This window comes from Danio rerio, chromosome 18 (assembly GCF_052040795.2).
Source record: "Danio rerio strain M-AB ecotype USA chromosome 18, GRCz13ab, whole genome shotgun sequence".
Classification (NCBI taxonomy): Eukaryota; Metazoa; Chordata; class Actinopteri; order Cypriniformes; family Danionidae; genus Danio; species Danio rerio.
In genome coordinates, this window is record NC_141038.1 from 45,017,674 (window position 1) to 45,044,145 (window position 26,472).

General features: G+C 37.3%; 1 protein-coding gene across 4 annotated transcripts in view; it reads right to left on the bottom strand.

Moving 5' to 3' along the window:
• Nucleotides 1-26,472, bottom strand: part of arhgap42b (Rho GTPase activating protein 42b) — a 224,023-nt gene that overhangs the window by 35,735 nt on the left and 161,816 nt on the right. For all 4 annotated transcript variants that reach the window (XM_087293379.1, XM_087293378.1, XM_087293377.1 and 1 more), the window contains exons 5-10: nt 19,988-20,089; nt 18,298-18,408; nt 7,571-7,675; nt 4,385-4,514; nt 2,592-2,692; nt 2,229-2,338 (exon numbers count right to left, since the gene is read on the bottom strand). In XM_087293379.1, the coding sequence (XP_087149505.1) occupies nt 2,229-2,338; nt 2,592-2,692; nt 4,385-4,514; nt 7,571-7,675; nt 18,298-18,408; nt 19,988-20,089 (659 nt within the window). The remainder of the gene's footprint in view (nt 1-2,228; nt 2,339-2,591; nt 2,693-4,384; nt 4,515-7,570; nt 7,676-18,297; nt 18,409-19,987; nt 20,090-26,472) is intronic.

A 26,472-nucleotide genomic window follows, 5' to 3' on the forward strand; every position in this document is an offset into this window, starting at 1 on the left:
ATGGACCATTATTCTAAAGTGTTACCATTCATTTAATCATTTAGTCTTCCTAAAGTAGTAACAAACCTGTAAGATTTTGGTCATACAGTGGGACATTTTTTTTTCTCCTGGGAATAATATTTCTAAAGGAGCTGTTGAACCTGATTTTGCAACCCAAGCTCATTCTGAAAATGTAGCCCCACGGACGTTTCTGGAGACCGCGTTTTACGTGGCCGGAGGTACGTATGGCTGCATTTCGTTTTTTAAAGCGAACGATACGAGGCGGTGTGACGCCGCTCCTCTTCATGTTTGACGGCTGGGCTGACGGCTCACCTCCTCCGTGTGGAGGGCTTTCCCACCGCAACCAGATTGTCCGTTTAGCTCATCGTGTTACGACAGCAGAGCGGAAGCCCAGAGGAGGAGGAGCCGGCTGCGTTTGACGACTGGGTTCGAGTCCAGGGAAGAGTAGTTTCAGAAATCGGCCAAGACAAAAAACATGATTCCAAATAATAAAGCGAACGAGTTCGTAAGAGGGCTAGAATGCGGTGAAATCCGAAAACGCGGTCAAAATCGGGACAGCCTTTTCTTTTTCTGCATGGCTTTCATAAATCGTCGCTTGGGTTTAGGGATAAAGGAGGAGAAGGAGGAGGTTGGCCAGGTCGGCCGATTGGCCGGCCGCCCAGTCATTTGTTGAGTCATTCAGTCGGTCAGTCAGACAGACGGTCATTCGACAGTGGCCTCCAGTGGCTTTTTCCGCGAGAACATTGCGCTCGCAAGAGGCGTTCGAGACGCGATAAAGCGCGCACAGCGGCCTCTTGCGGATTCACAAAAACAAAACCTGCACAAATACGTACCTCCCAGGACGTATTTCGTGCTCTACAGAAACATCCGTGGGGCTACGTTACCAGAATGAGCCTATGTTGAGATTTTGGTAAATATATAAACATACAAATTTAAAAAAAAAAAAAAAAATCTGAAAAATTTGTTATGTGTAATAACAATGAAATGACACAAGGAGAAAGTGCTGAACTACTGAAGTGTATTTAACATTTCATATAAAAGTCTTTTTTTTGGTGATTGCAGCTTAAAGACGCCTCTCATATGGAGAATAAAGCCACATGAATTGCTCAGCTGTGAGTTCTTCGCAGACTACAACAGTTTACAACAGAGTTTACAACAGTTTACAACAGAGTGTAAAAATCTTGATAGTTCTGTGGGTCTCGTCTATCAAATCTGATCTTTAATTTGTATTCTCTATTGGATTCGGATCAGGTCATTGGCTGGTCTATTCTACAGCTTGATTTTCTTTCTCTCTGAAAGCATTTGATAGTTTCCTTGGCTGTGTTTTGGATTGTTGTCTTGCTGAAATCTCCACCCATATTGTCATCTTTATCATCCTGCTAGTGTAGTTGTAGTGAAGATATTTATTTACAATAAGGTCAGGTTACTGGAGAACTACTGAGAGATTTCAGCTGCTGTCTGGGTTTTCACTGCATTTCTACAGCTCCATTTCTTCATGTGTTCAATACTCTTTCCCTGTGTCATTTCATTTTATTACACACAACTTTTTATTTAAACTAATAAGATTTGTTCTCTTCACATTTCTTTAGTTGATATCAACATCTGGTGAATATTTCAAGTCAACTGCACCTTCAGAAAAATGTTTTCAGAGAAAAATGGTGACGTGTTAAAAACTTTCTTGCTGTACATAGATAAATACAAACATCTATAAATAAATAAATAAATAAATAAACGCATACATTTATAAATGTTAATTTGTGTTTTATTTTGGGAACTACAGATAACATGTCTTTAAATGTTTAAATAAGAACAAATTAAAATAATGTACATGTACATTAGTGATGATTATAAACAGGCCTGAGTGAGAAGCAGTCATCTGCCATTAAAATTACATTATTTGTGATGACAAATAAAGTCAAACTAAACTAAACTAAACTAAACTAAATGACATTATTTTGAGCTAAAACTTCCTATACATACTCTAGGTACATCAGAGACTTGTTAAAGGGGCATAATAGGTCCCCTTAAAACAAATTTCCCCCACCTATATTTAAGGTCTGAAATTAGTGGGAAAATCAGTCTGGAAATTCATTATATAAGTTTTTCCATTTGAAATCAACAAGTTTATTAAAAACATGAGAGAGAATAAATAATGACAATAAATGAAGCTTGTTAAAAAAAAAAATCAATCCTAGGGAATGTTACATTTTTAAAAGATCTGTACCCACCTTTCTACCACTTCAATATCAAAACAGAAGCGTTTATCAATGGAGTCAGTCTTTCTTCTAATACAAGACTTGAGCCTGAACTTCTCAGGGGGATTTGAAGTGACGCCGTTCTGTGATAACAGATAAATACAGAGAGAATTTGATGCAAACAGCGGTAACACTTTATTTCGATGATCCATTTGAGTATTAGTAGACTATCTGCTTAATATCTGTTGATACAGACATTGACCTAACAGTCAACTTATAATCTAATAAGAATTAGTTGGCATGTAGATGCAGTGCAACTTAAATTCAACAAATGGACCATCCAAATAAAGTGCGACCCAAAAAGCAGCTCTGAACCTATAAATCACAACTTTGTACCTGTTTGGCTGCTGGTTTTGCCTCAGTATTGCACATGCTGAACGTTTGATTATCTTTGTCATAAGTACAATAATGACGTGTCCATGTGCAGCCCAAAGGCCCTGTAACATATAAGAGAAGTAAAATGTGATAACCCAATCGAAAAATCATTGTTCTTGTGTAACTAAATAAACATAAACTAAAATATACAGGGCTCAGGCAGCACGGTGGCTCAGTGGTTAATCTAGGGTCACCACAGTGGAATGAACCGCCAACTCATTCCTTCATTTTCTTTTCGGCTTAGTCCCTTTATTAATCTGGGGTCGCCACAGCAGAATGAACCACCAACTCATTCTTTTCCTTTCTTTTCAGCTTAGACCATTTATTAATCTGGGGTTGCCCCAGCAGAATGAACCGCCAACTCATTCATTCATTTTCTTTTCGGCTTAGTCCCTTTATTAATCTGGGGTCGCCACAGCGAAATGAATCGCCAACTCATTCATTCATTTTCTTTTCGGCTTAGTCCCTTTATTAATCTGGGGTAGCCACAGCAGAATGAACTGCCAACTCATTCATTCATGTTCTTTTCAGCTTGGCCCCTTTATTAATCTGGGGTCGCCACAGCGGAATGAACTGCCAACTCATTCATTTTTTTCTTTGCAGCTTAGTCTCTTCATTTATCTATGGTCGCCACAGCAGAATGAACCGCCAACTCATTCATTCACTTTTTCTTTCGGCTTAGTCCCTTTATTATTCGGGTTCGCCACATTGGAATGAACCGCCAACTCATTCATTAATTTTCTTTTCGGGTTAGTCCGTTTGTTAATCTGGGGTCACCACAGCGGAATAAACCGCCAACTCATTCATTCATTTTCTTTTCGGCTTAGTCCCTTTATTTAATCTGGGGTCACCACAGTGGAATGAACCACCAACTCATTCATTCACTTTCTTTTTCGGCTTAGTCCGTTTGTTAATCTGCGGTCTCCACATCGGAATGAACCGCTATCTCATTCATTCATTTTCTTTTCGGCTTAGTCCCTTTATTAATCTTGGGTCGCCACTGCAGAATGAACCACCAACTCATTAATTTTCTTTTCGGCTTAGTCCCTTTATTAATCTTGGGTTGCCACAGCGAAATTAACCGCCAACTTATCCAGCATATGTTTTATGCAGTTGCCCTTCCAGCTGCAACTCAACACTGGGAAACATCTATACACACTCAATCACACACATACACTACGGCCAATTTAGCTTACCCAATTCACCTATACCACATGTTTTTGGATTTGTGGGGGAAACCGAAGCACCCAGAGAAAACCCACGCAAACACGACGAGAACAAGCAAACTCCACGCAGAAATGCCAACTGACCCAGTCGGGGCTCAAACCAGCAACCTTCTTGCTGTGAGGTGATTGTGCTACCCACTGCGTCACCGTGCTGCCCATTAATTGCATTATATAGAACAGTTATCCACAATCAGTCCTTATCAAAATCTTGAGTGCACATTATATATAGGTCCAGTAGAGGGCAATGTTCTTCTTTCCTAGACCAAGTCATTTCCTCATATCATATCTGAAGACATATAATGATAATCACATATAATCAAGCGCTATTTACATGTGGACGTCTTATTTTCTCCGCAGCATGAAGGAAAATGAAACAAAAAACAGGGTAAGATTAAAGGAAGGTCACTTATAAGATTGAAATAAATAAACTTAAAAACCAAATGATAGACTCTTATCATCATGCTTTAAAAAAGTGTCTGGTATGGAAGGCCACAGAATATCTGTCCTTCTGTCTATAAAAACACTCACGCTTCTCCTGGACATACAGGTAGCCTTCCATAGTCCACTGGCCCGGGGGCTTTTGATCCTGATCTGCAGATCGAACCCGGTTCATCAGGTTTTCCACTTCCTGCTTAGTGCTCAAGAAGTTGTTTCTTGTCTTTATCCAAGATGGAAAAAAAAATAATTAAAACAAATTATGGTTACTTCACCTGCCGTTATAGAACAGCTTAATAATTGATCTGACAGATGTGAATGCTTTAAAATACATGGATATCATTGATGTAAGTAACAGAGTGCATTAGTAGGAAGGAAGTATTTTGTTCTGTAATGAGTTTGAATGGAAGTCTATGATCAATGGTTATTAAGCTTGAAGCTACAAGGTACAGTAGAATGGAATCACAATATTACAAAACTTTTTATTTCAAGCTAAAACAATTTATCAAAATCAGACTAAAAGTCAAATGTACTGCGTACTTAACCGTGATTAGTGCTGTCAAATGATTAATCGCAATGAATTGCATCCGTGATAAACATTTGTATTTACACAATATATACATGTGTAATGTGTACATATATACATACATATATATATATATATATATATATATATATATATATATATATATATATATATATACACATACATACATACATACATACATACATACATATATATATATATATATATATGTATATATATATATATATATATATATATATATATATATATATACATACACATACATACATATATACATACATACATACATACATACACATACATATATATATATATATATATATATATATATATATATATATATATATATATATATATATATATATGTATAACATCATCTGTTAGTAAAAGATGTTTAGAACCGCCAGGACTCTTCCTATAGCTGGCCGGCCATCTAAGCTGAGTGATCGGGGGAGAAGGGCCTTAGTCAGGGAGGGGATCAATAACCCGATGGTCACTCCGTCTGAGCACCAGCGCTCTACTGTGGAAAGAGGAGAACCTTACAGAAGGACAACCATCTGTGCAGCAATCCACCAATCAGGCCTGTATGGTAGAGTGGTCAGACGGAAGCCACTCCTCGCCTGGAATTTACCAAAAGGCATCTGAAGGACTCTCAGACCATAAGAAACAAAATTCTCTGGTCTGATGAGACTAAAATTGAACTCTTTAGAGTGAATGCCAGGTGTTACGTTTGGAGAAAACCAGGCACCGCTGATCACCAGGCTAATACCATGCCTACAGTGGTGGCAGCATCATGCTGTGGGATGTTTTTCAGCAGCAGGAACTGGAAAACTAGTCAGGATGAAGGGAAAGATGAATGCAATTTACAGAGACTTCTTGAATGAAGAATGATCCAAAGCACACCACCAAAATATCAATGAAGTGGTTTCACAACAACTCGGTGAATGTCCTTGAGTGGCCCAGCCAGAGCCCAGACCTAAATCCTATTGAACATCTTTGGAGAGATCTGAAAATAGCTGCACATCATCGCTTCCCATCCAACCTGATAGAGCTTGAGAGGTACTGCAAAGAGGAATGGGCAGAAATTCCCAAAGACAGGTGTGCCAAGCTTGTGGCATCATATTCAAACAGACTTGAGGATGTAATTGCTGCCAAAGGTGCATCAACAAAGTACTGAGCAAAGGCTGTGAATACTTGTGTACATGTGATTTTTTCAGGTTTTTATTTTTATTTTTTATAAATTTGCAACAATTTCAAAAAGTCTTTTTTCACATTGACATTATGGGGTATTGTGTGTAGAATTTTGAGAGAAATAAATGAATCTAATTAATTTTGGAATATGGCTGTAACATAAAAAAATGTGTAAAAAGTGAAGCGCTATGAATACTTTCCGGATGCACTGTATAAACAAATACTTTATACGTGTATTACAATATTTTACACAATATATTCAAGCGTATATTTATATACACAAGAATTTTAGAAGCACAAAATATTAGTATAAATATATATGTATATATAAACATAAAAGTATTATACATAAAGTGTAAATATTTAAACATTGATACATATCAAAAAAATCTGAAAAATGTACTTCATTTTATAAACAATACATTTTACAAATCAAGTGCAGTCAATTTTAAGAGCTTACCCAAAAATTACAATTCTGCTATCATTTACTCAACCTTTACTGGTTTCAAACTAAACACAAAATAAGACATTTTGAAGTATGCTGAAAACCTGTAACCATTGACTTCCATTATATTTTTCCTATATGGGAATCAATAGTTACAGCCAGGTTTTCAGTTTTCTTCAAAATATCTTCATTTGCGTTCAAGAGTAGAATGAAACTGTTCAATTTTGGGGTGAACGATCCCTTATGTTTATCAAAAAACAAATAAATAAAATGTGTTATTAACCACTTTGCCAAATAATTATTATAAAACAACCACCAAGCAACTATCTTTGAAAAATAGGCAAGACATTTTGCTCTTAGATACTGGGGACCTGTCTTCTATGGTTAAAATGGTTGCTTTTTGCTTTAATTACTTAAATTAAAGTGTATTTCTAAGCCTAATGCTTTCAAATTCTGAAAATAAAAGAAAACCATATCCTTCTTTTGCCCTCTGGAGTCCTGAAATCACAGCCAAATACACAAATGTGAACTACTCTACCTCAAATGTGAATTACTGCACTGTACACTCTTGCAATATTAAAGGTCTTGAAGTAATGTATACAGTACAGTAAAGGCTAATGTCTAGCTTTCATAGCAGCCTTAATTCAGTATACACACTGTATAAATGCCGCAGTGTTGGCACAGTGCTGGAGTTCAGGTCTTTTTTCTGCTTTAAAACAAGCTGTATTTCTCTGACACCACTTCAATTTTGAGCTTTTTGGTGACAATGATGCAACGAAAGGGTCAAATGTCATGAAACCCAGCCTCAAAGATGCTGACGAGCAGCAGCAACTGCTTTATAACAGACCAATATTGATCAAACACACACAGAGCAGGCTGCAGTCGACAGAACAGAGGGCAAAACACACATAAAGCTCATCATTTTTAACAGCCAAGCTCTGACTTTTTCATGTGTGCCAGCTTTAACCTTTTCTTTTCACATCAATGTGGCTTTACAAATATTTTTAGAAGTAAAAAAACACACATTACTGGTCAAAAGAGGCTAAGTGAAAATGTGAAAGAGATGCTGGGTGACTCACAGGAGATGTGCACTTACGTTCTGCAGGTTAAACTGGAGCTGTTGCTTGTAGGGCTCGAAGTCGTGGGCCAGTTCGTAACCCTCATGGTAGAATGTGAACAGACCCTGCAGGAAGGCCAAGAGCTGTAACCCAAAACAAAATGTAAATACAATAAAAATGCAAACACAGATTTTTAGCTTATGGCTGTAACACAACATCACTCTTCAGTGCAAACAGGAGGTTTCGCAATGTCTCGTGTCAGCTCGCAAATTCTGCGAATAGCTGAAGGTGCCATATCGATGATCAATCAACAGGTTGCCAAGAGTTGCATGTAAAACTCAGCTCAGAGTTGAAGAAAACTTCCAAATAAACTCCTATACTATTAAAACTGTGTGCTACGGTTAAAAGTATCTGGATGCAGACTTGGATTTGCAAGCTGAGATTGCATATCTGAGAGAGACAATAGCCCCTTTCACACAGTGATACCGGTAAATATCCGGAAAATTTACAGAACGACTTTACCGGTATATACAAAACAGCGCTGTTCACACAGGCGAGGACGTTACGGAATTTTTCCGGAAAAGAGCATTCACACATCCATTCCAAAATACCGGTAAATTCTGACATCATTCACCACAAATGAGCTTTAAACGGCTGCGCTTGTATTTGTAACATTTGACTAAATTACAAACTCTTTTGATGATCAATATTGTAAACAACTTTCACAGGATCATATTCGCATGTCGAGATGTTCATAATATGTGCGTGTGCTGGCGCTCACAGGCTGTTTCATGGACACACGCAAAGCTTGAAGGTAAACAAACAACGGCTTATCATAAGCATCTTATCGATGATTATTTGCACAGTTGGCATTAAGAAGAACATATAAACGTGATCTGACTAACTTCTAGCAGCTAAATGTGTCTGGAAAAATATTCAAAGGCTTTTATTCTCAGAAACCGCTCGGACGTAAATGCGTCTGACTGTTGTGATTGGCTAAAGCAGACGTCTTACGTCAGCACGTTCTAGACGTGCACTCGCTTATTCCGGAAATCTTCCTTCTGCGTTCACACAGCGCAGCATTCCAGCAAATTGCCGGTAATGTTACAACTTCTCTTTCCGGAAAATAGCCAGAACGAATTTACCGGTATTTTCAAAAAGGACCTGTTCACACATACAACCTTTCTGGAAAATTGCCGGTAATTTTCCGGAAAGGTCTGTATGTGTGAAAGGGGCTAATGTCAGACACAATGCATTCAATGGAGCTAGTGACGCCACTGTGAGGTGTAGGGTTAGGGGTGGGCAGTTAAAAAGCATTGCATGCAGCTCAGATTGCAACTGCATCGAGTCTGCATCCAGACACCTATTGTTAAAATATACTCACCGGCCACGTTATTAGGTACACCAGTCCAACTGCTTGTTAACACATATTTCTAACCAGCCAATTACATGGCAGCAACTAAATGCATTTAGGCATGGAACATTTTCAAAATGATCTGCTGCAGTTCAAACTGAGCACCAGAATGGGGAAGAGAGATGATTTAAGGGACTTTGAATGTGGCATGGGTGTTGTTGACAGAGTATCTGTCTGAGTATTTCAGAAACTGCTGATCTACTGCAATTTTCACGCACAACTATCTCTAGGGTTTACAGAGATTTGTCGGAAAAAGAGAAAATATCCAGTGAGTGGCAGTTCTGTGGTTGCAAATGCCTTGTTGATGCCAGAGGAGAATGGCCAGACTAGTTTGAGCTGATAGAAAGGCAACAGTAACTCAAATAACCACTCCTTACAACCAAGAATGAAGAAGAGAATCTCTGATCGCACAACATGTTTAACCTTGAGGCGAATGGGCTACAGTAGCAGAAGACCACACTAGGTGCCACTCCTGTCAGCTAAGAACAGGAAACCAAGGCTAACATTTATTCAGGCTCACCAAAATTGGACAATAAAAGATTGAAAAAATGTTGCCTGGTCTGAAGTCTTGAATTCTGCTGCGACATTCAGATGGTAGGATCAGAATTTGGCATAAACAATATGAAAGCATGGATCCATCCTGCCTTGTATCAATTGTTTAGGCTGCCCATTAGTACCAATTGAGCATCGTGTCAACACCACAGCCTACGTGAGTATTGTTGCTGATCATGTCCATCCCTTTATGACTCAATGTACCCATCTTCTGATGGTTATTTCCAGCAGGATAAAGTGCCATAAAGCGTGTTTCTTGAACATGACAATGAGTTCACTGTACTCAAATGGCCCTCACAGTCACCAGGTCTCAATCCAATGGAGCACCTTTGGGATGTGGTGGAATGGAAGATTAGCATCATGGATGTGCAGCAGACAAATCTGCAGCAACTGCGAGATGCCATCATATCAAGATGGACAAAAATCTCTGAGGAATATTTCCAGTTCCTTGGTGAATCTCTGCAACAAAAGATTGTGGCAGTTCTAAAGGCAAAAAGGGGTCCAACCCGCTAAGTAAGGTATACCTAATAAAGTGGCCAGTGAGTGTATATTTTTTTGTTTTGTTATTCAAATATTTTATGTAAATGAAAAAAAAAAACTGCAATCCTGAATAAAACACCATGCGATGTGCATGTCTATTTCCTTTTTCACAAGTAGAACAAGTAGATAAATTTTATTTTAACCACACAGGTTCACTATTTCCTTTCATTCATTTACATTCGGCTTAGTCCCTTATACATCAGGGGGTTTTACTATTCCCATGAAACAAACATTTGAAATAGCACAAACATACTGGAAGAACTGTTTATAGCTCTGGACATAGACAATGTCTATGGTAGCAATAAAAATCTTGCTCTCTTTGTTTTTAGACAAATAATAAAAAAAAACATTACAAACGTAAAAAAAATTATTTGCCATTGAATTATTGAATAAATTAATAAAAAAAAAGTCTTTTTTTAAAATGAGCCACTGAGTCATTTATTAAAACTGAGCTTTTATTATAGAAAATTATTATTATTTATAATTGTATATAATAAAATAAGATTCTCCCGTGGTTCTGAATTTTTCAAATAACTCCTATTCTATCACAACTGAGTGTTAAAATACATATTTATGTTTTCTTGTAAAGTCATTTTACATAAATGAATAAAAAAGTCCCTTCTACTGCTTGTTAATAGGGTTTTTGTGTTGTGGTTAAATTGTTGATAATGTCTATAAAGACCTTTAATCCTCTTGTGAGAAGATTTGTTTTACCAAAACGTGGGTTACCCCTAACCTGTTGTAAAGAATTTTTTTCTTCAGCTTTGTTAAAAAAAAAAAAAAAAAAAAAAAAAAAAAAAAAAAATATATATATATATATATATATATATATATATATATATATATATATATATATATATATATATATATATATATATATATATATATATATATTTATATATTAATTTGTTTTTCAATTGATTGGTATTTGCTGGAAGCTGTAGGGAGAGGGTTTCCATTTTCTTTTGTCTAAGTTTTCTGTGTAAGAACAGAAATGGAGTTAGACTTGTTTGCTTCCTGATGTTAAATGAATTTATTCTTTTTTTACGATAAGCTTATTGTTTTCTGAGTGAGTAGAAGGAAAAATCTGTATCCAAACCTCCACCCCTTTTCCTTTATTACTCCTTCCCAAGCCTAGACAGGGTAGGTTGTAATAAATTGGGTGCTCGTCCGGGATAAGTGATGCATATACAGTAATTCTTTTTAACAATCTTATGTAATTAAAATTACAAAACACAATTATAGCCTATACTGAAAGATAACATTTTTGAGGTAATGACTTGAAGAAAAAAAGACAGACAGACACTCAAACCTAGTGTCTGTCTAAAATAGAAGCTTTGAAAGCACATATAATATGACAAAACAATTACCTGGAACAGACTTACTGTATATAAACAGTCAGAAACACCAGTATGGCCATTCTTGAGCTTATAATCTACTAAGACTGACTGAATCGTTAGCGAATATTCTTAATGTGACTATAGTGATTGCATTGTGCATTGTGCATTAAGTCATTATTTTATTAAAGGATATGAGGATATAAAACTATCAGATGTCATGCCTATTTGTGGCTGATCCCACATTGGCCTATACACTGTACATATAGAAACATCAGACAAAAACACTTTACGATAATATTGCATTAGCTAATGCATCTACTCACATAAACAAACAATGAACTTACATTTATTACAGTATTTGTTCATGTTAGCTAACGCTAGTTAAAATACAGTTGTTCATTGTTAATTCATGTTAACTCACGGTGCATTAACTAATGTTAAAAAGCATGGATTCTGATTTAATAATTCATTAGTAAATGTTGAACTAGGATCTCATTCACTAATGACACCTTATTGTAAAGTCTGTAAAGTGTTTCTTTTATTTATTAGTTTAATTAGATTTAAATATTGGAGTTAGGATGTTGTTTGTTAAGTTGGCCTTGACCTCCTATTGTGGAAATATAAATTTATATCATCTCATTTTAAATGAACAATAATCTACGTATAACTAAAAAGTTATATTCTTTGGTTTTTAATTATATAATTTCATTGACATGCCAGCTAGGAGGGTCATTTAACCTTTGCCTTGCTGACTACAGGCTAAGCCAAAGTCATGCAATTATCAGTTTCACAGCATGGTTGTGTCTATTGTTTTCTCTTTTCGATCAACTGGTCAGGCGGTTTCTGTCTCCAGAACATGATAACACCAGGCCAGAAAAAGCAGTTTACCCTGCCGACCACAACTCTTAATTTGCATGCTTTGTTTTAACCATATCCCCTCCTCCTAAGAACACAATATAGACATGAAATCTTTGTCTTAAAACAGACTTGTGACAGACTTGTGAAAGAACTTGCAGACTGCGGACCTCTAGTAGACACATGGACATCTTAAAGACGCTGTATGACTGCAGATTAACCAGCACGTCTCAATAAAGGAATTCTGCTTGTTTCGAGTCTCCTGGACTGGGTTCTTCTCTTCTTTTCACTCATTTATTTTTTTACAACACCATGAAGACTTGTTTGCTTCCTGATGTGAAATTATTTTATTCTTTTTTTTAGGCTAAGCTTATTGTTTTGTGAGACAGTAAAAGAAAAAAAACTTTATTCAAACCTCCACCCCTTTTCCTTTAATACTCCGTCCCAACACTAGACAGGGAAGGTTGTAATAAATTGGGGGCTCGTCCGGGATAAGCGATGCGTATACTGTAATTCTTTTTAACAATCTCATGTAATTAAAATTACAAAACACAATTATATAGTTGTTCCTTGTTAATTCATGTTAACTCACAGTGCATTAACTAATGTTAACAAGCATGAATTTGGATGTTAATATTTCATTAGTAATTGTTGAACTCGGATCTCATTCGCTAATAAAACCCTAAATTAAAGTTTGATCCATCACACATACTACTATCCATAAAAAAACTGTCACCTTTTAAAAGTATTTTGTGCCCAAAGGCTTTCCATGTTCGAATACATTACATTTACCGAGCACTGCAGATGCATTACAGCCAAGCATCCCATTCCTGGCTCTCGCATATTTAAGGCCGATGCAACAATTTGACTTTCTGATAGTGACTTTAGCGCAAGACTTCAAAGATGCTGATGTCACACCCTGAAACTCAAGAGCAGGCCAGACTGTGGTGCTTCTGGGAGATTAACAGCGTCATTTTTTCCCTCCAAGCCAGGTGATAAACACTGGATGCCTCTCTAAATCTACACAGCACATTCTCTGGCTCGTTTTTTTTTTTACCGCTCACGCTTCTGCATATAAATATACATAATGCAGGAATGAGTCATGTAAATTCGGTCCACTGGTGTAATATGGGAGGTTGTGTAAATTTGATGCGATACGTCTGCCGAGTGGAGATTTAGAACAAACATGAAACAGACTGAGAGAAGAGCTCTTTCTCTCAAACGGTTATTGAGGAAGGATCAAGTCGGTCTTAGATGTTCTCCCCAAAAAAAAAAAAAAAAAAAAAAAAAAAAAAAGAAATCAGAAGTAATAATAAGTGTTCCGTAAAAGTACACAGCCACAAAAATGAAAGCAGAGACGAGCTCAGATCATTCGATATTTGAGGAATTTAGGAAGACGGGTTTGAGGTCACGTTGAGATTTCTGACTGCTGATTGCAAACCTGAAACTCTGGAAAAGAGAGATTTGAGGTTTAAAGGTTTCTTTAACTTTAGAGAAATTTCTGGAAAGCTGAAAAAAAAATTGTGTCTTATTTTTGCCCAGGAAAAATATTTTGATAAATGAAATGACTAGAATTATAACTATGGCCACATATCATTCACATAACACTGTACCACATAGATTATTTATCATGTCATTTTCACATTCAAAGCTTCTACTAAGATTTTGGAATTGAGCTTTAAAGCTTTCTGAAACCCAAGCTCATTCTGAAAATGTACACCTATATACATTTCTGGAGAGCAGCAAATACATCCCAGGAGCTACGTTTTTTTTTTTTCTTTTCAGAGGCCGCTGTGTCTTTTATTTGAGATCTCAAATTTCTCTCACGAGAGCTGTTCGCGCCTGGTCTTCTTTCCTTAAATCCACCAGAGGCTGCAGTCGACTGAATGACTGACTGATCGATTGACCCAACCGATAGTGTTTTCAAAAGGACCAATTGACCAGCGGCCACCCCTTCCCTAAACCTAACCGACAGTGTTTTCAAAAGTAATCCAGAATAAGAAAAGCCCTCGCTGCAGCCTGAATCTTTTTTTCAGATTTTACCACATTCTCACCATGTTATTTACTTGTTTATTTTATTTTTTGGCTTTTGATTTTGTCTTAATCTGCTTAACTAAACAGACGGCGTCATACCTCCTGTAGCGTTTGTTTTAAAGACAAAATGCAGCCATATGTACCTCTGGCTACATAATTCACGATCCCCAGAAATGTATATAGTGCTACGTTTTTAGAATGAGCCTATGTTGGCTTTCTGTGTTCAAGGCGGCAGCTAGCTCTTTACAGCTTGCAGATGGTCACCCACAGAAGCTAAGCAGGGCTGCATCCAGTCAGTACTTTGATGGCAAACAACATGGGAAAGCTAGGTTGCTGCCAAAAGTGGTGTTAGTGAGACCAGCAGGGGGTGCTCAACCTGCAGTCTGTGTGGGTCCTAACGCCCCAGTATGGTGAAGAGGACTCTATACTGCTCAGAGAGCGGTGTCATCTAGACAAAATAGAGACACGCCACCCCCTCACTCTTGTCCGCTTTAACTTTTTCCCGTAAAGGGGCCACTTGTATACCATGAGGGTCCGTCGTTTGCCTAGAGCTCCAGTTCAGCTAACTCCGCCATTGATTGTAATGGTTTGTTTTGGGTCAATTTTCAATTTCCACAATCAGCACAGAGCCCTGGGATAAGACAAAAAATACTAATTTCTGGATCTCATTACATCTGGGTGCTGCGATCCAGCTGTTGTGCTGGTGTATTCTGGGAAATTTTCTTACCCCTTGGTTTCGAGTATGGTCGTGAAAAATCCTTGTTCGAAGGGGTGTTCATCCCTTCCCCTAAGCCCTAAGCCTTCAAGCTAAAGTGAATTGGGACACCCCTACCCCTTCACTTGAACGCGCAAAATGAAGGGTAGGGTTAAGGGGAAGGGCTAAGGGGTAGAATTGAGATTGGGCCTTGTACTGATATATGATACAAGTCTAAATGTGTTCACACTGGCAGGTTTAATTTGACTTGTGAGATAATTGTGGGGTTGTTTTTTTGTTGTAAGCTGGGATGTTTTGTCCATTCAACTGAACTTGGTCCATTTCCAAAATAACTCTGGCATATTTTGATTAAAATATAAACACAACATAGATCAAAGACATGTATACTAAACTCAAAAACAGCCTCAAATGATAGGAGGCTGTAAAACAGATGATTTGAAGAGGCAGAAAGAGAAGTTGTATGTCAAATAAAATGAGCTGAGGAAGAACATGGCACAACGTCAAAACTTTGTTTCTGCATACAATAGAGGAATTCCTGGAACTGTTTCTGACCCCTTTAAACATTTTATGAGTGCTCTGGGAATGCGCAGCTGGTAAAAATAAAAGCATATCAGTGCACTAAGTTTGGCCTACAGCATTGTTTAGGTAAGTCAGTAAGTTCAACTACAAAATATATATCATTTTCTTTTTTCAAGTCATTTTCAAGTTTTTATCTCTAGTATCTTTATAGGTTTGGTGTTAAAAATGGCATTGTGAATGCTCAGCAAACCACCACTAAATGTATTACTTTTGCTCTAGATGAAATTGAATAAGATTTGAACTACATGTCTGAACACATAAAAATATGTACACTCAAAAAAAATTTACATTTGCTGTTTGTTCAAACTACTTACAGTAGAAGTATTTAACACGTCATCATTTTTCTCAGAAAACAAATTTCTAAAGGTGCTTTTGACTTGAAATATTCACCGGATGTTGGTGACAATCAAAGAAATCCATAAATGCAAAGAAAACTTAACTAATTAGTTTAGAAATGAAGTTATGTGTATAAAATGAAATGACGCAAGGAAAAAGTAGTGAACACATGAAGAAAGGGAGGTGTAAAAAGGCAGTGAAAGCCCAGACAGCAGCTAAAATCTCTCAGTAGTTCCTAAGCAACCCTCTGCCCTTCCTCATTGTAAATGAATATCAGCTGCTTCAGTCTAACATCTACATTAGCAGGCTGATGAAGATGACACCAGGGTGGAGATTACAGCGAGACAACAATCCAAAACACAACCAAGGAAACTCTCAAATGCTTTCAGAGAAAGAAAATCAAGCTGTAGAATGAATCACCTGGCTTGATTGCAATATAAAATCCAAATAAAGATCAGATTTGATAGACGAGACTTCATTCATGTACCTTCATTTTCCATATGAGAAGCGTCTTTAAGCTGCCATCACCAAAAAAGCCTTCTATATAAAATGTTAAATACATTTCAGTAGTTCAGTACTTTCTTCATTCATTCATTTTCTTGTCCACTTAGTCCCTTTATTAATCCGGGGTCGCCACAGCAGAATGAACCGCCAACTTATCCAGCAAGTTTTTACGCAGAGGATGCCCTTCCAGCCGCAACCCATCTCCGGGAATCATCCACACACTCATACACTACAGACAATTTAGCCTATCCAATTCACCTGTACCGCATGTCTTTGGACTGTGGGGGAAACCGGAGTCCAAAGACACGCAAAGGCATGGAGTTCTCTGGTTCTCTGGTTTCCTCCCACAATTTAAAGATACACATCATGCATAACAATCAAGCACTTGTCTAATCCCTTTTCTTACGTGTTCCCTTAGCTACCGCAGCTGGGGAGTTCTGAGATCCACCGAGCTCAGGCTCCCCTCGAGCTCTGCGAATGGGAGGAAGCCCCAGGCTCGAGGATCCCTTGAGCTCGGGGTTCTCTCCCAGGAGAGCATGCCAAACAAGCTTGTGATAGATCATCAACTCTTGAAATGAAATTAGTTATGTTTCCATGCACCATTTGTATGCTAATTTTAGAATATCGCCTAAAATTCTTAATGGAAATGGCAAGATGGACATATATGTTAAAAACACAGATAAAAAAAAAAAAAACTAGGATAAACGTTTATTCTGTTAAGAAAGAAGGCACATAAACACATTTTTTTCCCCCCCACAGTCCAAAGACAAGCAGGTATTGGTGAATTGGATGAACTAAAGTGGCCATAGTGTGTGGGTGTGTGTGTGTTTGAGTGTATGGGTATTTCTTAGTACTGGGTTGTGGCTGGAAGGGCATTCACTATGTAAAACATATGCCAGAATAATTGGCGGTGCATTCCACTGTGGCGACCGCCTGATAAATAAAGGACTAAGATGAAAGAAAATGAATGAGTTCCAACAAGTGCATCAAAAATTCATGTGATTTTGTTTTAACAGATGATGTAATACAAAAATGGGTACAATGGAATAGCATTGGTGGACAAACCAGCGGATCGACCGCATTGTAAAACATCTGAAATGTTGTTTTGGTCATTCTAAAATTCCTCAGCCAAAGTCTGTCATCAAAGTGGATCAGTTTTATTACCTCCAAAGCTGTCTTGTGCGGGCCGCACCTCTAAAATTCACAGTTTATTGTTTTGTCTACTGAGGTAAGTTAATATATAAGAAAAAAGCCCACAGTGGCTTTCCCTTTAGCAGTAAATTTCCATTTTCCTTTTGATTTTTGTCATTAGTTTATCAGAAAGTAATGATTTTGTTCTCTTTGACTTTTTGGATGGACACGGTGCTTCATTCCAACTGTTTTTATTATATTTTAGTCTAATTCACATCTTTTGATGAACTTTTTTTTTAAATGGTCCAAACAAGCTCTTTGAAGCTGGGATGTTTTGTCCATTCAACTGAAGTCATTAGAAACTAAATTTCTTTGGTTGTCATAACTCTTCATAATATTTTGTTCAAAAAATAAAAAAACAGCTAGATCTGGAACAGCATGATGGTAAAATGATGACAGACTTTTCTGTTTTTTTGGGATGAACCATGTCTTTAATAGCCGAGGGGTGACTGTGGGACATAAAACAACAGCTGAGGTTTCAGTTAAATTGGCATGAAGAAAAAGTGAGATTATGACTTCATTAGTCACAAACTGCCCGGCGACTTCCTGTTGGCTACAAAACCATTACTGACCAGATGGTTTGAAATTCTTCCTTCAAGGCTAAAATTTGATTTTGTGTTTATATGCGCTGACTTTTTGTGTGACACAGAAACTTCCTGTCTAAATATAAGAGGTAATTGTATGCGTGTCAAAAAAAGATCTTACCGGCTCCACAAACTCAAATTTCTTCTTCTCTTGAACGTCCTGGATTTTGAAGACGTATTCTAGCGATGCGTCATAAAAGAGCTGCCTTTCCCTATCAATCTGAGCGTCAGCCTGCAAATGAACAAAGACTGTTGTTACCCTAGAGACAGACACAGAAAGCCATCGCTGCCAGGCTCCAACACTCATTTGGACATGTTTGGGCTTTGGTTAATGGTTACATGTGAGAATTTCTGGCTCAGAGAATTTGTGTAACGACATGCTAAACAAATGCGCGGGAACATCTCTGAACAAGAAAAAAAAAGGAAGTGAAGCTTTTAACAGGATTAGTGATCTAAATTTTCCCCCCTTATTTACTCATATGTTGTGACTTTCTTCTGTGAAATGCGAAATTCAAGCTTTCAAGTTTTAAAAAGAAAACCAAGGGCTATGAAAGTGGTGCTGTGCTATTGTTTAGTTCACTTATTGTAATTGCATGGAGAAAAGCACATTATTTAAAGTTTCTTTTATGTTTCACAAAAAAAGAAGTAACTCCCTTTAAATAAATCATATACTATGCAAATGACAGTAATTCTAAATGTATATAAGCTGCTGTCATACATATCTTGATATAAGTTCAGTATTGTTGTTGCAGATGAATTATAACACGAAAATGTTAATTAAATATTTTCCAGTTTGCTAGATAATAAATATTAATCATTCAAAGCACTTTAACGAAGCCTCTCTACTTGACGGTTGGTCTCAAATGTCCACCATGCTTGTAGTTTATTTTCACTTATTACCTGAGTTTTTATTTCTAATCAAATTCACGTCCAACGGGCAATGTGTTGTAGGCAATATTAACAGTTAGAGTATGGACGGTTCCACACATCGAATTTTTACTGGAAATAGTGGACCATCAGGGAACCTTTGGCATACTCTTTTTAACATACAACAGTTTGGGACATACTAATTCTATTTTTGAATACTATTTAGTATGGATATTATGCAAATTGAGACACAGCAAATGATATCTGTTTTGCCTTAATAGTCATTCACACTTCTATACCGAAGCCTCTCTACTTGACGGCTAGTCTTGCATGCTCACCATGTTTGTAGTTTATTTAAACTTTATTTAAAGTTTATAGTTATATTCGAATACACGTCCCACACGCAATGTATTGCAGGTATTATTGGCGGTTAGAGTATGGATGGTTCTACACTTTAATTTTTACCGGAAATAGTGGACCATCCGGGAACCATTGACATACTAACATTCCATAGTTTGAGAAATACTAATTCTATTTTCAAATACTATTTAGGATGGACAATATGCAAATTGGGACACAGCGAATGATACCTGCTTTGCTTAAATAGTTATTAAACAACTTGAGTAACTTAGTGCATAGGGCACTGGAAATTAAGGTGCCCAGCGACGGGTTGCTGGGGGGAGGGGCACAGATCATCATACTATAACAACCCCCCCCCCCCAACCTGCATCCCAATAATCACTAAGGAGATTGCGGAAGTCACTTTCATTATCACCCACAGCCCCTTTAGAAATCTCTAACATCACTCTCCAACAAACCCCTCCCAAGCCCGGAGATTGCTAACGTCACAATCAACCCTGAGTTTACTGGAATCTGCCATGGAGGCATTTTATGGGAACATTTGGGAAATGCAAAATCTAGCCTTATTTTGTGCAGTGATTCACCTCTTGAAGAGCCGATTCTTTTTTTCTGGATGACAGGTTGAGATGTTTGTCCAGTGTGGAATAATACTTTTCCGCCTCCTTGTCAAATTTCTTCTTCCCCTCCTACAAAAAAAGACAAGTGGTATTACTAGCATCATATTGGTATTCATACTGTAAATAAGTCTAGTATGTACATCTACTGTCAAAATATAAGAAACATAATAAGAGATGGTTCACTGATTTTGAACTCAGTGAATGAATTTAGATCATACAGTAAAATTAAAACGTAAAGGGCACCTATTTTACATGTCTGTAAAGTTTAACCTGTGTCTGTAAAGTTTCAGCTGAAAATCCCCATCAGATTATTTATTATAGCCTTCAGGATCTGCTCATTTTGGTGTCTGAGTACAGTGTAGCTGTTTTTGTAGCCTGTGGCTTTAAATGCAAATGAGCTGCTTCTCCCCACCCACCGTTCCCAGGTGCATGTCTGCTTCCCCTGCCTTACATCAGATAAACAGCAGTCAGTGATAGAGACAGACACGGATGAAGCTGAAATACAGCTCATTAGTCAAAAATATCAAGTAATTTTATTGTATGTATTTGTGGTGGAGATTATTCGAGCCTAGACATGGAAAAATAACTGGTTTTGAGGCATAGCGCAGTTTGGAAAAGTCAAGGTTTTAAAACTAAACGCTAAAATGTTATACTGCTCCTAATGTATATGTAAAGTTCTTTTTTATATATTTTTTGTGTTTTGTAAAGAAAGGAACAAAGCAGAAGTAAATTATTTATTTAAACCATTTAGCCTGACATTTACTGTATATATATATTAATTGTGGGGAACAGCATAAATTAGTTGTGGGGAACACTGGATTTTTTATAGTGGATTTGTGAAAGGTTAAGATCAGAAATCTTTTTATAAAAGTCTATACAATTGAAGTCAGAATTATTAGCACCCCCCACCCCCTATGAATTTTCTTTTCTTTTTTAAATATTTGCCAAATGATGTTTAACAGAGCAAGGAAATTTTCACAGTATGTCTGATAATGTTTTTTCTTCTGAAGAAAGTCTTATTTGTTTTATTTAGGCTACAATAAAAGCAGTTTTATTTTTTTAAATAAACATTTTAAGGTCATTTTAAGGTTTTTTCAATTGTCCGCAGAACAAACCATTGATATAGAATGATTTGCCTAATTACTCTAACTTGCCTAGTTAACCTAAATAACCTAGTTAAGCCTTTAAATGTCACTTTAAGCTGTATTGAAATATTGAAAAATATCTACTCAAATATTATTTACTGTCATCATGAGATAAAATAAATCAGTTTTTAGAAATGAGTTATTAAAACTATTATGTTTAGAAATGTGTTGAAAAAAAATTCTCTGTTAAACAGAAATAGGGGAAAAATAAACAGCAGGGCGAAAAATTCAAAGGAGCTAATAATTCTGACTGTATAAGCAATCCTATGATAGTGATGTGCTTGTCAGACCATTAGGTGGCACTCTAATTCTTCATCACACATATAGCAATTCTTGTCTCCCAGTGAGATCTTTAGTTACTTCTATACAGACGGTTTAGCCTATAATTGATTTATTGTATGTAAATAAGCATACTGCCACTCCGAAGTAAATCAAATGACACAAACCAAGCTTAAACAAGATTATATAGTTAATCAAACGCAAGTTACAAGACAACACGATTCATCTCTTTCTGTTCAGACAAACAAATCAAGCAGCATTCTTTGGATCTTATTTAAAACACAAACATGCACTTCACTGTAATTGTAAAGTAGCTCTTAAATATCCTATAAAGTCTTTAGGTCAGCTTTGAAATGCAGCAAAACAAAGGAAAAAAAAAGGAAAAAGCAAAGGTTAGCTTCAGTGATGATTCATTAATGACACAGGCAGAATGTGTGGCTAGTTTGCTCAAACAATCAGGAGGAACCAAGAGAATCAAAACCAATAGATAAAAAGAAGTCTCTAAGTAGGCTGGGCTCAATGTCATATTAAAAGTCAAGATGGAGAAAGTTATTTCATCACAATAATCCCAACTGAAATACCATCAATGGAAAGATATGCTGTTCTGGCAACACAACATATTCGAAAGTTGGGAAATTCTGAATTCTACATAATCGATTGATGTTGGGAAGGATTTTTAGTTAACCTTTTTGATTTTACAAGGGTGATACGGTGGCGCAGTGGGTAGCACTGTCGCCTCACAGCAAGAAGGTTGATGATTCGAGTCCCGACTGGGTCAGCTGGCATTTCTGTGTGGCATTTGCATGTTCTCCCCGTGTTGGCATGGGTTTCCTCTGGGTGCTCTGGTTTCCCCCAAAGTCCAAATATATGTGCTGTAGGTGAATTGGGTAAGCTACAGGTGCTTTCACACCTGTGAAGCGATTCATTTGTTCCGAAACAGGGATTAAAATTGTTACATTGTTGTTCTTTGTTCTTGGTGCGGTTCGCTTTCACACGGCAAAGTTTCAAAACGAACCAAAATAGGTAAAACAAGTCACATGTGTGTAAACTCTCCTCACATTGGTCAGAGTTTCACGGTTTATTTTGGAGAGTCCCGCTCAGCTGTCAGGAGGGTGTGGGAGGGGGGTGTATGTGTGTATGTCCTGGTCCTCCAGGTTGGGGGTTGAACGTTGGGCTAACAACCCACCTCATAAAAAAACTAGATGTTACTAAAACTAGATGTGGGATAGAATTGTAATATACAGGAGATTCCCGGGAAAAAACGGGAGGGTTGACAGGTATGATTTTATGTAAGAGTGTGGTTGCCTTTACCAGTGTTAATTTCCTCAATGAAAAAAAGCAGGAATTGTTTGTTTAGCCATGTTACAGCTGCAGCAGACCTGTCAACTTTGTGGTTGTGTCAAGCCATTTTTATTGATGAAATTAACGATCTTTCTTAGTAAATGTTAGAAGGAAAAATATAGTCATTTTAAAAGAAATCCAACTGTTCAGATGTTTAACGTGAGAACAAAAAAAGATTCCTCCACAAATTTTGTGAATTTACCGCATTTTTACCATCAATAGAAAGTGACCTGCTTTCTGTCGTTTACACAATTGTGCTAAAAGTCAGCACATTTTAGTTTGAAACAACATTGTTCGCATTTGATATCATTTCTAGTTTAAAATGAGTAATTAAATATCTACTTAGTTAAAAACAAAGCTCTCTGTTTTGTTGTAGATCATCATTGAAATGACCTTAGCCCACCCTCCCAAAAAAAGTCAAATAAATAAATGAATGAATTGCACTTCAGTAATATTTTTTCCGAAGATAGTTTTACATCACACTTATCACACATACGCATGTTCAGGAGTTTTTTCTTATATATTTGCCATTATATAGTTAGAGCTAAGGACACCTGTCCAACTGCTCGTTAATGCAAATTTCTAATCAGCCAATCAAATGGCAGCAACTTAATTCATTTAGGCATGTAGACATGGGTCAAGAGAATCTGCTGCAGTTCAAACCGAGCATTAGAATGAGGTGGAAAGGTGATTTAGGTGACTTTGAACCTGACATGGTTGTTGGTGCCAGACGGGCTTGTCTGAGTGTCTCAGAAACTGCTGATCGACTGGGATTTTCACACACTCTCAGAAATAAAGGTACAGGAGCTGTCACTTTTCAAAAGGTACACATTTGTACCTCAAGGATGCCTAATCGAACCTCAGAGGTACTTTTTAGTACTAATATGCACCTTTTAGGTACCACTGTGGACTATTTGAGAACAAATATGTATCTTTTAAAAAGGTACTGCCCCAGTGACAGCTCCTGTATCTTTATTTCTGAGAGTGCACACAACTATCTCTAGGGTTTACAGAGAATGGTGCGAAAAAGAGAAAATATCTTGTGAGCTGAAGATCTGTGGTTGCAAATGCCTTGTTGATGCCAGAGATCAGAGGAGAATGGCCAGACTGGTAGAAAGGCAACAGAACTCAAATAATCACTTGTTACAACTGAGATATGCAGAAGAGCATCTCTGAATGCACAACACGTTGAACCTTGAACCTTGTTGCTGATGGCTGCTTCCAGCAGGATAACACACCATGTCATAAAGCGCAAATCATCTGGTTCTGGCTTCTTGAACATGACTATGAGTTCACTGTACTCAAATGACCTCCACAGTAACCAGATCCTAATCCAATAGAGCACCCTTTGGGATGTGGTGGAGCAGGAGATTCACATCGTGGATATGCAGCCGACATCTGCACTAACTGCGTAATGCTATTATGTCAGTATGAACCAAAATATCTGATGAATATTTCCAGCACTGTTGAATCTGTGCCATGAAGCATTAAGGCAGTTTTGAAGGCAAAAGAGGGTCAAACGCAGTAATAGTAAGGTGTACCTAATAAAGTGGCCAGTGACTGTACATGCCACATGGTGTGGTGTAACGATTGTGGTCTTGGGATTTAGGGCCCTATCATACACCCGGCGCAGTGTGGCGCAAGACGCGGCGCAATAGTCTTTTGGTAGTTTCAGCTTGAAATGCATTAGTGCTCATTTGTGCGCCCATAGGCGTTCTGGTCTAAAAAGGAAGGCGTTCTGAGGTGGACCGCTGGCACATTGCTATTTTGAGAAACTAAAATAGATTTTTCATTAGACCAAAACAAACCCGGTCTAAACTCCGGCGCAGAGTTGCGCCTCGCTTACACACTGCTTAATACGCACAAGAGAGCAATAGGCAAATATCTTTATATATGAAAAAATTTAAATATTAAGGATATATATATATAGGATATAATAAGAATAGATATAGGATATAAATATAAAGGATTAAAATATTACAAAATATATTATTTTCTAGCCTACAGAAACATGAAAAATCACTGCTTTTTGTCTTCTTCATCTCCGGAGGCTTTTTCAGTTCATTCATAACAATTTACTTTTGCATAATGTTATTATTATTAGCAATATTATTTAATATATCCATATTTATATTTGTTTTATTAAAAACACGCTTAGATTTGCCCACCTGTCAGGTTTAAGACCATATGGGCCATGGCACGTGTATTTGGAAATAACTCAGTATTTTGACCACACTTGGTCATTATTGTTCATTTATTCGTTTGCTAGAAATTAGAACTGAATTAGAAATAGTTTTGAAACAAATCTTTGCGCTTAACAAACTAAATTAATTTTTTATAGGCTAATTGATGTCTGTGCGTAAAGGTTTACCTATCCAAGAGCGAAAGTGAAAGTAGATCATTTATCTCTCATTCTCACGCAATAGATGCTCTGTTTAACAGTTTTCTGTTAAAAAACTGTTAACTGTTTGCTTGTGAAATGCTCATTTTTTCCACTTAGACTTACTTTGCGTCCTGTAAATAGCGAATGCGCTCTTGGCGCGATGCAGCTGACTCTTAAAGGGAATGGGAGATGAGATTCTAATTGGTTTATTCTCAAAACACACCTATAACTCATTAAGAAAATAAACTCAACCCTTTTAGACCATGTGCCTTGGCGCAAGGCAAATTTCCCGTCCTTAAATTAGCAAAAAATGCGTTCTGACACGCCCTGAAAGCGTTTGCGCCCTGCGTTTTGCGCCCTGCGTTTTGCGCTCTGCGCATGGACCGTCAAAATCGAGCCCTTAGTCTTTGAGAAGTTTGGGCAGGATCCAAAAGATGACAGTGGGCAGGCAGGGACATTTAACCATCACTGTCTAGTGGAAGCGAGTTAAGACCTTTTTGTGCAGTGCATGGTTGAAATAAACAAAAAAAAAAAAAAAAAGAAGAAAAGTAAAACAGGTAACAGGTACATCTAACAGGTAGTGTCTGTTAACCGAAGGATCAGTAAGATTATTTTTGGCTGGTCATGTGAGCCTGAAATAGCAGTCATCATGAGGAGAAACACATCTCCGGTTAAATAATATATTTTTTTTTCTCTACCTTGTGCCCATTTTATAGACTAGTTTTAGATAAAAACAAAGAGGTTGAAGAGTGAGGTGGATTGAATAGTGAAGAGGTGAATTCTGAATTTAAAATCTGGATATCCATCTGCCCCTTCAACTCTCTCTCACAAATCACAAGATAACTAACTTCACGAGAGGAGATGAATTTCCACACCGCAAAAATCTACAAAACTGAACCCTCCAAAGGGCCTGACTCCATTCAGTCTGTTTTCACACCTGAGTTGTCTGCCTTTTCACACAGCGAGGCAATACGCAGATTCTACAGTTATCACAATATTCAAAGGTCATATGTAAATTTTAAAGAGCTCTATTTCTTTTGCAGCAACTCGAGAGCTGTTCTGAGTGGGAGCAAGGGAGATGACAGAGAGTTTGTTTGGACTGCTGTCAAAAGAAGCAGGCTGGTTTGTTTGATCTGCGGCCTAGTAGTTAGCGTGTGAGCTCCAGACATGAGATCCCTATCATTTTTGTAACAGTCCAAATACTGCATACTAACACCAGCTTTGGTATTGCACATATGTATCCATATTTAAGTCTCTTTGGATCTTCCGTTTGCATTCAGAAGCTTGTAATGTACAACATTTTA